General features: G+C 44.4%; 1 protein-coding gene across 2 annotated transcripts in view; it reads right to left on the minus strand.

Annotated features, from left to right (window-relative positions):
• Nucleotides 1–13,602, minus strand: part of ATP6V1A (ATPase H+ transporting V1 subunit A) — a 69,714-nt gene that overhangs the window by 26,001 nt on the left and 30,111 nt on the right. For both annotated transcript variants that reach the window (XM_059687809.1, XM_059687810.1), the window contains exons 4-8: nt 12,890–13,104; nt 12,501–12,638; nt 6,117–6,268; nt 1,172–1,334; nt 550–658 (exon numbers count right to left, since the gene is read on the minus strand). In XM_059687809.1, the coding sequence (XP_059543792.1) occupies nt 550–658; nt 1,172–1,334; nt 6,117–6,268; nt 12,501–12,638; nt 12,890–13,104 (777 nt within the window). The remainder of the gene's footprint in view (nt 1–549; nt 659–1,171; nt 1,335–6,116; nt 6,269–12,500; nt 12,639–12,889; nt 13,105–13,602) is intronic.

The following is a 13,602-nucleotide window of genomic DNA, read 5'->3' on the forward strand; positions in this document are numbered from 1 at the left end:
ACTATAGCCAAAGAACTGCCAGTGAGCACTGACTCCATTTTATTATAGGTCTAAGTCTAACACAGATATTGGATTTATGGTCACAGAAAGGAAGGTAAAAATTATAAATCCTGAAAATGTAGAAATAAAGGTACCAAAAGCTGGGATAGATGTGGGAGCATAGATAGAAGGTACTATATAAACACAATGATATTCTTATCTCTCATATCCAGGAATCAAAATATAATAACTCAAAGCTGATGATTCATGTTATAGAGATACAGGTTCATTCAGAGATAGATTGATGGTCAAAAGTGTAAGGAAAAAAAGATAGTAATAGAAGATACACCATTTTATAGTCATTAAAAAGATTGGGGCAGCTTTATAAATGTCTTTTATTGACATATTCTCAAGATATAAGTAAAATATCTTTTAGAAACTAGGGATATGGTTATATAAACAGAGGTATTTTAGAATGAAAGAAAAGTTCTTTGGAAAAGAAAGAGTTTGGTGTTAGCTCTAAACTGAAGAATGAATGTTAACTGCTTTTATTCTAATTCATATACTCACCAGTATAAATAGAGGCTTCCCTGGCAGCCACAGGCATGTTGGAGGTATTGGCTACCAAAGCTGTCCTCTTCATAATTGACTCTACCTTACCATCAACTTCCATTGTGAGCTAGAGGCAAACAATCTATTAGTGATCTTCTAATTTCTAAATAGAACATTTTAGTCTCTTTTTTACAAACTGTCTATATTTAACTTCTCTTCTAATCAGTGTTGCCAAAATAATATTCTCCATCCCTCCAACCTCATCTCCCTGTCCCACTGTGCTGTAAAAACGACAGCCATTATTTCCATTTCCTAAGTGAAATCCATTATTTTATGGAAAAAGGAATATTATTACTACAGTTACCTAGAAAATCATATAAAGCCTATTGTCTACTTTATATTCTCCCAATAACTGAAAGCCACCAGACTACAAAAAGAAACTTTCAAGTGTCTGGCTGAAACAAATTCCTTTCCTTAAATATATAAATTGAATCATGAGTCTAATTAGAAAATTCCTTAAAAGATCCTTGATAAATGAGAGTAATGCTCTAGATATAACACAAAGCTTTATTAATTGCCAGTGAAGGTTGATTAGTAGTATATTCTCTAAAATATTATTTGAAACTCTATAGATACAGACCTCTGGGAAGTCGCGGAGGACTTCAGACATCTCATTTCCTCTTTCACCACATCCTACATAGATGATTACGTCACTGTTCGAATACTTGGACAGAGACTGCGAAATCACTGTCTTTCCACAGCCAAAAGCCCCCGGGATTGCAGTAGTTCCTCCCTGCACACATCTAAACAAAGAAAACAAAGTGTAAATTACTTCACTTACTAATAAATGCCAGTAAATAAAATAGGTGTAAGTTAAAGAAAGAACTTTGAAATATTTTCATGTGTAGCTATATGTATACACTTACAAAGACCAATTATATAGGTACTAGAGGCCCAGAGCATGAAATTCGTGCACGGGGGGGTGGGGGGTATCCCTCAGCCCAGCCTGCACCCTTTCCAATCCAGGACCCCTGGCTCCTAACCTCTCGCCTGCCTGCCTGCCTGCCTGATCGCCCCTAAACACTCTGCCTGCCAGCCCGATGCTCCTAACTGCTCTCCTGCTGACTTGATCACCCCTAACTACTCCCTTGCCAACCTGATTGCCCCAACCATTTCTGCCTGCCTGCCAGATTGCCCCTAACTGCTCCCCTGCTGGCCTGATCGCCCCTAACCACCTCTGCCTGCCTGCCTGATTGCCCCTAACTGCTCCCCTGCTGGCCTGATCACCCCTAACCACCTCTGCCTGCCTGCGTGATTGCCCCTAACTGCTCCCCTGCTGGCCTGATCGCCCCTAACCACCTCTGCCTGCCTGCCTGATTGCCCCTAACTGCTCCCCTGCTGGCCTGATCACCCCTAACCACCTCTGCCTGCCTGCCTAATTGCCCCTAACTGCTCCCCTGCTGGCCTGATCTTGCCCCTAACTGCTTGCTTCCCCACTGGCCTGATCTTGTCCCTAACTGCTTGCTCCCCCCCACTGGCCTGATCTCACCCCTAACTGCTTACTCCCTCACGCCAGCCTGATCTTGCCCCTAACCACTTGCTCCCCTACTGGCCTGATTGCCCCTAACTGCCTCTGCCTCAGCCCCCACCACCGTGGTTTTGTCTGGAAGGACATCGGACGTCCGGAAGACATCCAGTCAATCCGGTCTAATTAGCATATTACGCTTTTATTAGTATAGATAATTGCTCCCCTAGTTAGTACCTATAATAATATTGTTTGTTAATCACTGATCATCTCTATCAGCTTGAATAGCTGAAAAGTGAAAGCAGATTCCACAAGATACCTTAGGAAAAGGGATACACACAAAAAAGGATAAATAAAATAGTATTAATGATATTCTGAATGCTTACTGAAATTAGTTCATGAAAGGACAACCTATGAATTAGAGCTAAAATAAAAATATAAAAGCCTTTTTGAAAATTGTCTCCTGAGGTAAAAAGGAAGACCTTAAATTCACGACTTGCTGTGAATGAACAAAAACTTTTGATAAGGTATTCAGTCAACCCCTTTTATCCATTCAATAACTATTTACAAAGTACTTCCAGGACATTAAAAAATGTGCGCGGAGTTGCTAGAAAGACAACAGAAAATAAGATAGCAATGTTTGCCTTGGCCGGGTGGCTCAGTTGGATTCGATTTCCAAAGGCTGTGGGTTCGATTTCTGGTCAGGGCACATATTTAGGCTGCCAGTTCCATCCATGGTCAGGACACGTATGGGAAGAAACCAATGTTTCTCTCTCACACTGATGTTTCTCTTTCTTTCCCTCTCCTTCTCCCTCCCATTTTTCTCTCTCCTCCCCTTCCCTCAAAAAAATCAATAAAAAACACATCCTTGAGTGAGGATTAAAAAAAAAAAAAAGACAGCCATGTTTCTGTATTCAGAGCACTCACATAACAGTGGGGTAAACTGCAGTCAGTTGGTGATTGCAGTATTACTTAGCAGCCACTTCCACACTTTCCCTAAAATGTGGCAGTGGAGAGTGAAATAATCTTAACACATTTCGTACAGCTCAGGAGTTTTCTCGTGTTTTGCACGCCATCTGTTAAGGACCGCTCACGAGTGTTTTCGTTTTTCACGCCCATGGAAAAAGCAGCGAATCTAGATACTTATGTAAATTTTGTTTGGTCCCTCTTCATAGAGGAAAATGTTTTACGCAGTACCATATGTTAAAAAAGTACTAGGAACTTTGTTTAATTGTTTTTGAAAATAAAAATGTTATAATTATTGAAAAACAACACCTAAAGTGCATTATGATGATTTAAATAACGTGCAGTTTGCCCAAAAACGTGCGGTCCCTGGCGTATGTCTTAGAGATTTCTATGCGGTACACAATGTGTTAAGGGCAGAGGAAAGTGAATGTTGTGAGGGTGTGTGTGTGGTGGGAAGGTCTGGGCAGGAGAAATGAGATGTGACAATAAGGGAAATTTCTTTATAATATTGTGTTTTATCATAAAAATTCACTATCACACTGCATCCTTAATAATTGACTTTTTTCAATATAAAATTAACATGCATTAAAATCTTTTCTCCTCCAAATCTTTCAGTGACTGATAAATTCAGAAGGCATGCCCATTCATCCTATGGCTTTACATACCTCTTTCAAATCACTATTAACCTAGGGAGGGGAGGCAGGGCTGGGTGTGCCCCAGTTTGGAAGTTTAGCAATGCAACCCAATGTGAAAGTGCTATCATAGAAAACAACCAAGGTGTTGTGGGAATACATAGGAACCGGTGCACAGTCTAACACTGGATTGGAGTAGGGTTAGGAAAGTCTCCCTGAAAGTAGATAAGACTAGAAAGGAAAGAGAAATTAGTCAGATAAAGGGAAGTAACATTTTCAGCAGAGGGAACAGCATGGCCAAGATCCAAGAGGGAGCACTGCTTGAGAAATTAAGTCCTCAGTATGCCTAGAAGACAGTATATAAGGAAGTAGCTAGGCAAGTAAGTGCCTGAAACAATACTGAAAGGTAAGCAATGCCCAGATCATGGGTAGCTTTGTAAAGAGTTAAGGAGTGTATATTTGTATTTGTTTTAAAAGCAATGAAAATAGAGACCATTATAAACTTTTGAACAATAATAGATACAGAGGCAGAGCTGCCTCAAACAGATTGTCAAACTGCAGTGGGAAGGCCGGGGAGGGTTGGGGGGCAGGAGGTAGGGGGATAAGAGATCAACTAAAGGACTTGTATGCATGCATATAAGCATAACCAATGGACATAAGACACTGGGGGATAGGGGAGGATAGGGGACTGTCTAGGGCGGGGGGATAAAATGGATACATATGTAATACCCTTTGTAATACTTTAAGCAATAAAAAAAATAATAAAAAAAAATAAATCAAAAAAAAAATAAAAGCAATGAAGAGCACTGAAGGTTTTCAAGAAAACAGTGAGGAACAGACATGTGTTTTAAATGGATCACTATTTAATAAGGACAACCACTTAGAAAGAAGGCAAGACTGGAGATAGCAAGTCTGATTAAATGTGATTATTGCAGGAATTAGGGTAAGAGCCTTAATTAGGGTCATGAAGCAGGGAGGAAAGATACAGACAAAAAATATTTAGGGAAAAGAATAAAAGCACTTGTTCAATAATGAGATGTGGAAGCGTAAAAACGATCCTTGAGAGAAGTAACAGATTTTAGATTAGGCATTCACTGGGAGGATGGATGGATGATGACATTTGCTGAGAGAGGCAGCAAAGAAAAATGAGCAAGTTGTAAGGAAGGAAGTGGTGATTAACATAATTGCTTTAGTTTTGAACATACTTACTTTGAGGCACCTGTAGGACATTGAAAAGGAGAGGTATAATCAGAAGTGTTTTATATATGAGTCTGGAATGCAGAAGAAATTTGGGATGAAGAAACAGATGTTGGAGACTATACCTGGTATATTCTATATATGAATATTTAAGTGATGAGAGTGGATGAAGTTATCCTCAGAGGGTAAGATATATAATGATGAGAAAAAAGGCCCTAAAAGAGGGAAAACACTAAGAAATAGCAAAATTAAGGAGAAAAAACCTGCAATGAAGAATTAGAACTTGTGGACAAAAGCTAACAGGAAGAACAAAGAAAGATGTTTCAAAGAGGAAGGAGTAGAACAAAATAAAACGTATTTATTGAATTATTAAGTATGGGAGTGACTGACTATGTTAGTGAGAGTAGTTTCAGTTGAGTGGTGGATCCAAGGGCAGAGTAGTATGGTAACTTAGAGAGGGAAAGGTGGAAAGAACTATTCATTCTTTTTTTTTTTTTTTTTTTTAAATATATTTTATTGATTTTTTTACAGAGAGGAAGGGAGAGGGATAGAGAGTCAGAAACATCGATGAGAGAGAAACACCGATCAGCTGCCTCCTGCACACTCCCCACTGGGGATGTGCCCGCAACCAAGGTACATGCCCTTGACCGGAATCGAACCTGGGACCCTTGAGTCCGCAGGCCGATGCTCTATCCACTGAGCCAAACAGGTTAGGGCGAACTATTCATTCTTTCCAGAGATGTGGCTGTGAAAATGAGAACAGTGGAAGGTAGAAAGGGGAAAGTAAAGAATGTCTCTAGATAAAATGTATTATAGGATTAGCACATAAAATATTTATTTATAAAGAATATTTTCCTCTCAAAAAATAAACACTATGTGCTTTTAAAAAAATATATTTCTTTATTGATTTCAGAGAGGAAGGGAGAAGGAGAGAGAGACAGAAACATCAATGATGAGAGAGAATCATTGATTGGCTGCCTCCTGCACGCCCCCGACTGGGGATCAAGCCTGCAACCCAGACATGTGCCCTTGGCCGGAATTGACCTGGGACCCTTCAATCCGCAGGCTGATGCTCTATCCACTGAGCCAAGCCGGCCAGGGCAACACCATGTGCTCTTATTACCTTTACCTAGTAAGTATCTGGATATAACATATAGCACAGGCAATATGTCAATACTATAGTAACTTTGCATGATGGCAGATAGTTATTAGGCTTATTATGGTGATAATAACTCAGGGAAAACTGGGACCCAACTCAAACTTACGGAAAAAGGGCATCAAGGATTCTCTGGCCAGTCAACAAAGGATGATTGGCAGGCAACTTCTCAGTGACAGGCCGAACTTGACGTACAGGCCATACCTGGACCATGCTGAACTTATCCTTTATACCTTCAAATTCCAGCTCCAAGACAACATCCTATAAAAATACATCAGGATTTGAAGCACAAATTTATAAACATCTATTCCTCTAAATCAGTGGTTCTCAACCTTCTGGCCCTTTAAATACAGTTCCTCATGTTGTGACCCAACCATAAAATTATTTTCGTTGCTACTTCATAACTGTAATGTTGCTACTGTTATGAATCGTAATGTAAATATCTGATATGCAGGATGGTCTTAGGCGACCCCTGTGAAAGGGTCGTTTGACCGCCAAAGGGGTTGCAACCCACAGATTGAGAACCACTGCTCTAAATCAAAGTAACCTCAGATTCTTCTTGGTGGTAGGAAGGTGTTTTGTAGGGAAGTGGGGAAGTAGATTTATACTTTTTATTGTAAATCTTTATATTCCGTTCTATTACTGTTCAGCCCTTATTACTGTTTTTGTGATTAAAAACAGCTTAGGCCGAAACCGGTTTGGCTCAGTGGATAGAGCGTCGGCCTGCGGACTGAAAGGTCCCAGGTTCGATTCCGGTCAAGGGCATGTACCTGGGTTGCGGGCACATCCCCAGTAGGAGATGTGCAGGAGGCAGCTGATCGATGTTTCTCTCTCATCGATGTTTCTAACTCTCTATCTCTCTCCCTTCCTCTCTGTAAAAAATCAATATATTTAAAAATAAAAAATACAATAAAAAAACAGCTTAGGAGTTTTTGAGAAAGAGGTATCTCAAGTAATAGAGGAACAGTTAATTAAATTATGAGGATATACATAGGGTGAAGTCTGGAAGGATACAGGACATACTCCTGGGACTGAGGGAGAGAAAAAATGAATATTTTCATAAATTTCTATTTGTTGTTTTATTTACTTTATTATAATGCTCCTATAACTGCTTTAATGAAAAACACATCTATTAAATAACCCTAAAATATTTAATAAGGTTAAATTTTTTTTTAATATGTTTTGATTTTTTTAGAGAGGAAGGGAGAGGAATAGAGAGCTAGAAACATCGATGAGAGAGAAACCTCGATCAGCTGCCTCCTGCACACCCACTACTGGGGATGTGCCCGCAACCAAGGTACATGCCCTTGACCGGAATCGAACCTGGGACCCTCGAGTCTGCAGGCCGATGCTCTATCCACTGAGCCAAACCAGCCAGGGCAAGGTTAAATATTTAAAAATATTTGCAAAAGCCAAAAAATAATTAGTAATACTCTAACATTTATGAACACTGACATGATTTCAACTATTCACAAATAATTCCAAAGTCCAAAGACCTATAAAATCTGTAATTCTGTTGATAAATGAACCACTTTAGGGTGGTTCTTCCACATAAATGTGAATGAGGCTCTAAGCTAGTGAGTTAAGGCTAGCTGATTGCCCAGAACTTCAATCTTAACTCTTGCTCTCTACATATTATACAGCACAGACTTATTTTTGTGAAATAACTGGAGAATTATATTTTATCACATTTTATTAGGAAAAAGTGATATGTTACACTTGTCTTTGCAATAGTAATCTTCATACCCACAAAGACAATTAGGGATTTGATATGATATGATTATCAATAACATTAAAGGACTAAGTTTTAAATGGCTCACCCAAGAATTCATGTAATCCATTATGCAACTAATTATGTGAACACAGATTGACAATTAAAATCAAAGTCTCTTACAGGTCTAAAGAATCAGGGCTTTAAGTAATGTAGCCTAAATGCATAAATTAACGAAGTAGGAAAATGTTATACTAGACTAGAGGCCTGGTGCACGGTTTCGTGCACTGGTTGGTGTCCCTTGGCGTGGCCTGTGGGGATTGGGCTGAAATCGGCAGCCCAATTCCGCCTGCCACTCCTGCTCATCCCGGCCCTGCTGCACCTACCGCAGGCTCATGCCCAGTCAGTCCTGATTGGGAAGCTTGCACCACCACAGCAATGCTCGCCAGCTGTGAGCCCTGCGTCTGGTGCTTGTCGGTCAGTTGAGTGGTGCTCCTGCTGTGGGAGTGCACTGACCACCAGGGGGCAGCTCCTGTGTTGAGCATCTGCCTCCTGGTGGTCAGTGTGTGTCATAGCAACAGGTCATTCGGTCATTTAGGCTTTTATATATATATACTAGGGGCCCGGTGCACGAAATTCGTGCACTGGGTGTGTGTGGGGGGGGGTGTCCCTCAGCCCAGCCGCCCCCTCTCACATACTGGGAGCCCTCAGGCGTTGACCCCCATCACCCTCCAATCGCAGGATCGGCCCCTTGCCCAGGCCTGACGCCTCCGCCAGAGGTGTCAGGCTTGGACAGGGGACCCCCATCTCCCCCCGATTACTGGCTCTGGCCCCCGCCCAGGCCTGAGGCCTCTGGCCCAGGAATCATGCCTGGGCAGGGGACCCCCATCTCTCTCTGATAGCTTGCTCCACCCCCCGCCCAAGCCTGATGCCTCTGACCCAGGCTTCAGGCCTGGGCAAGGGGACCATCATATCCCCCCAATCCCCGGCTCAGCCCCCGGCCCAGGCCTGATGCCTCGGCCAGAGGAGTTGACCCTCATCACCCTCCGATCACCAATCACCGGATCAGCCCCTTGACCAGGCCTGAGGCCTCCGGCAGAGGTGTCAGGCCTGGGCAGGGGACCCCAAGCTCCCCGCGGTTGCAGGCTCCGCCCCTGCCCAGGCCTAACGCCTCTGGCTGAGGCGTCCGGCCCAGGCAGCGGGGACCCGCAGCTGCAGCGGCCCCACGATCATGGGCTCCGCTTTAGGCCCAGGCAAGGGACCCCTAGCTCCCGGGACTGCCAGCTTCGACTGAGCCCAGCTCCCATCGCTGGCTCCACCCCTACTTCCTGCTATCACTGGCCAGGGCGGAAAAGGCACCTGATTCTCCGATCATGGCTGGGGGGCAGGGCAAAGGCGGCCCCAGGGCCGCCTTTGCCCTGCCCCCCAGCTCTTAGCTCCCCCCTGGGTTTCCGATCACTGTCAGTGGCAGGGGGCTTCTTCCTGCTTTCCCTTTCCCCTCCCTGCATTGTGCCTACATATGCAAATTAACCGCCATCTTGTTGGCAGTTAACTGCCAATCTTAGTTGGCAGTTAACTGCCAATCATAGTTGGCAGTTAATTTGCATATAGCCCTGATTAGCCAATGAAAAGGGTATCGTCGTACACCAATTACCATTTTTCTCTTTTATTAGATAGGATACTAGAGGCCCCGTGCACAAAAATTTGTGCACTCGGGGGGAAGGGGGGGCCCTCAGCCTGGCCTGTGCCTTCTCGAAGTCTGGGACCCCTTGGGAGATAATGCCCTGCTGGCTTAGGCCTGCTCCCGGGTGGCAAAGGGCAGGCCCAATCCCTAGGTGCAGCCCCTGGTCGGGCTCAGAGAAGGGCCGATTGGGGAGTTGGGGCGCTGCCCACTGTCACAGTCAAGGCAGGGTCGATGGGGAGGTTGCGGCGCCACCCCCTGTCACACACAGAGCAGGGCCAATCCGGGGGTTGGGGCGCTGCCCCGTCATGCACAGAGCAGGGCCCATCAGGGGGTTGAGGAGCTCCCCCCTGTCACTCAGAGAGTAGGGCCGATAGGGGAATTGGGGCACCGCCCCGTCACACACAGAGCAGGGCGGATCAGGGGGTTGGGGCGCCGCCCTCTATCACCCACAGAGCAGGGCCGATCAGGGGGTTGGGATGCCACCACTCTCACACTCAGGGCAGGGCCGATGGGGAGGTTATGGCTCTACCCCATCACACACAGAGCAGGGCCCTTGTGAGGGGTGGGGGTTTTGGCGCCACCCTCTATCACCCACAGAGCAGGGCCGATCAGGGGATTGGGGCGCCGCCACTCTCACACTCAGGGCAGGGCCTATGGGGAGGTTACGGCTCTACCCTGTCACACATAGAGCAGGGCCCGTGGGGGTGGGGGGGTTGGGGCGCCGCACTTTGTCACACACAGAGCCGCAGAGTGATCAGGAGGTTGGGGCGCCTTCCCTTGTCACGAACAGAGCAGGGCGGATAGGGTGGTTGTGGCCCCGCCCCCTGTCACACACAGATCCGCAGGGCGATCAGGGGGTTTGGGCACTGCCCCCTGTCACGCTGATCCCAGTGCCGGGAGGCCTCTCAGCTCCGCTGATCCCGGTGCTGGGAGGCATATTACCCTTTTACTATATAGAGGCCTGGTGCATGGGTGGGTGCCGGCTGGTTTGCCCTGAAGGGTGTTCTGGATCAGGGTGGGGGTCCCCACTGGGGTGCCTGGCCAGCCTGGATGAGGGGATGATGGCTGTTTGCAGCTGGTCACACACCCTTCAGGGTGGGGGTCCCCACTGGGGTGCCTGGCCAGTCTGGGTGAGGGGCTGAGGGCTGTTTTCAGGCTGGCGGGTGACGGAAGCTCCCAACCGCTCCTTTTTTTCTTTTTTCTTTTTTAATTCTGGGCCAGCTTTAGCTCTGAGGCTCCAGCTCTTAGGCCTCCGCTGCTGAAAGTAGGTAATTGAAACAAGGTATAACTCCAGCTCTGACTCCAGCTCTGAGATCCCAGCTCGCTGAAAGCTGGTTTCTGGGGTTTTTTTTAGCTTCTATATTTGTTAAAATGTTTCAAACTGCAGGCTCAGAGGCCGGCAAGGCAGGCGAGGAACGTTGGAGTCCTCCGTCACTGAAGCAAGCAAGCCTCATGTTAGTTTCAAGCTGCCTGGCTGCCGGCCGCCATCTTGGCTGACAGTTAATTTGCATATCTGCCTGATTAGCCAATGGGAAGGGTAGCGGTCGTACGCCAATTACCATGTTTCTCTTTTATTAGATATATAGACTAGAGGCCCAGTGCACGAAATTCATACAGGGAGGGAGATTTCTCAGCCCGGCCTGTGCCCTCTAGCAATCCAGGACCCCTCAGGAAGGGTCCCTAGGCCTGGCTGGTGAACAGGGCCTATCAGGGCTTGCCTTCTCCTGGCTGCCAGCAGCTGGCCCCGCCCCTGCCACCACTTGCCACCTGTGAGGCGCTGACCTCCTCCCCCACCACCCGTCACCTCCCTCTGCAGGTGACAGGCATGGGATGCGATTACTTGGCTGGCCTGGGCCTCCCTCTGTGGGGCGGTTGCTGGCCAGCCCTGCACACCCGCCACAGCGTTGCTGGCCGGTGGCCTGGACCTCCCTCTGTGGGGCTCCGCGATCGATCACTGTGCAGAGGGAGGCCCCGCCCACCCGGCCAGGGCTCCGCAATCGATTGCTGCACAAAGGGAGGCCCTGCCCACCCACCACAGTGCTGCCAGCTGGGTAGCCTGGGCCCCCGGACCAATCACATCGCACCAGCCTTGGCTGGCCTGGCGCCAGTGCGTCATAGCGTGGTTGTCCGGATGGTCGTCCGGATGGTCATTTTGCTGTTTGGTCGTTCAGTCAATTTGCATGTTACGCTTTTATTATTATAGATCAGTGATGGCGAACCTTTTGAGCTCGGCGTGTCAGCATTTTGAAAAACCCTAACTTAACTCTGATGCCGTGTCACATATAGAAATTGTTTGATATTTGCAACCATAGTAAAACAAAGATGTATATTTTGGATATTTATTTTATATATTTAAATGCCATTTAACAAAGAAAAATCAACCAAAACAATGAGTTGGTGTGTCACCTCTGACACACATGTCATAGGTTTGCCATCACTGTTATAGATAGTTCTCTCTCAAAAAAGAAACACTATGGCCTGGCTGGCATGGTTCAGTGGTTGAGCGTCAACTATGTAACCAGGAGGTCATGGTTCGGATCCCAGGCAGTGCACATACCTGGGTTGTGGTCTTGATCCCCAGTGCGGGGCAGGCAGGAGGCAGCCAATCAATGATTCTCTCTCATCATTGATGTTTCTATCTCTCTCCCCCCTCCCTAAAATCAATAAACATATTAAGAAAAAAAAGAAAAAGAATCACTATGTTCTCTTATTCCCTTTACCTAATAAGCACTTGGATATAACATACAGCACAGGGAATATGTCAAGAATATAGTAACTTTGCTTGATGACAGATAATTACTAGGCTTACTATGGTAATCATATTTTAGGATACATAAATGTCAAATGACTATGTTGTTTACCTGAACGTAATATAATATTGTATGGCAACTAGACTTTAACAAAAAACTTTTTTAAAAACTTGTTTTTGTATTCCCAAGCCCAAGTTAAAAAAAAATAAGTTGAATAAGAAAATAATGATGGGAATTAGTTAAAACCTATACATTAAATAACTCTATAACTATTTATAGCACTAAAACTGGGCAACTAGCATATATAAGTAGGGCTACTCTGTGAGATAAAGTTTATGTGATACTTACAGAGGTATCATAATTTCCAGGTGGAGCAATGTAAGTTACAGTTCCTCTGCTTCGTGGAGGTAACATGATTTTGTGTTTGATGAGAGAATTTTCATTGACAATTCCATAAATATCTCCACCAGTGATGTGACTACCAACCTAGAGAACAAATGCATTTGTTGTTTAATGTTCAAATAAACATCAAGTAGACCGACCCTTGATATTCTTTAAATCATTTGCCTTACTTATCAGTAAAACATATTAGTTCTATAATCTTAGTAGATTTAAAGAAAAGTTTATACTATGGTCTGTGGTCTATTTTTATTTGAATTAAGAGTACAAAATAATTCACTAAATATTCATTTCACAATCTTTCACCAACTTTAGAAATCTTAATTATAAAGACATACCCGTAGGTTTTTGCAAGGTGTAAAATCCCATTTGATATCTCTGCTAAGAGCAGACACATTTACTCCTCGAGGAATGTAGATACTTTGGGTCTGATTGCTGATGTCCGACAAAGGTCTTTGAATACCATCAAAAATGGCTCCCATAATGCCAGGACCAAGTTCTACAGAGAGAGGTTTACCAGTGCGGAGTACAGGATCTCCAACAGACACACCAGCTAGAAACAGTAGTTGAGGAAAACTCACTAAGAAAGTTTAGAGATACTATAAAAAGGAAATACCAGTTTAATGGGAAATGATACTTAAGGAGCTAAAACAGAGATGGTCAAACTTTCTCAGTTTACAACATTCTTAGTGTTTTAGTAACATTTTCACAGTGACGTATGACAAAACTTCTATCTAATAATTACATTTATTAAATAGCCATATCCAAACAACTATACACACACACACACACACACACACACACACACACATCTCCAAATAACCAAGTGGCACTTGGAAATATACATAAATAGAAAAAATATTATTTTAATTTCATTCTTAAATAAACTCAATTCTTACAAATGGGATATATGTGCCTATCAGGAATTTTACAATTTTTAAACCTTGGAATCAGACTGAATACCTGATCCATATTCAGCTGCACATAGTACTTGCTTTTTAGTTTAGCAATCACCAAAAACTCAGCTTCATGAATATATGACATCATCAAC

Source organism: Myotis daubentonii, chromosome 3 (assembly GCF_963259705.1).
Source record: "Myotis daubentonii chromosome 3, mMyoDau2.1, whole genome shotgun sequence".
NCBI lineage: Eukaryota > Metazoa > Chordata > Mammalia > Chiroptera > Vespertilionidae > Myotis > Myotis daubentonii.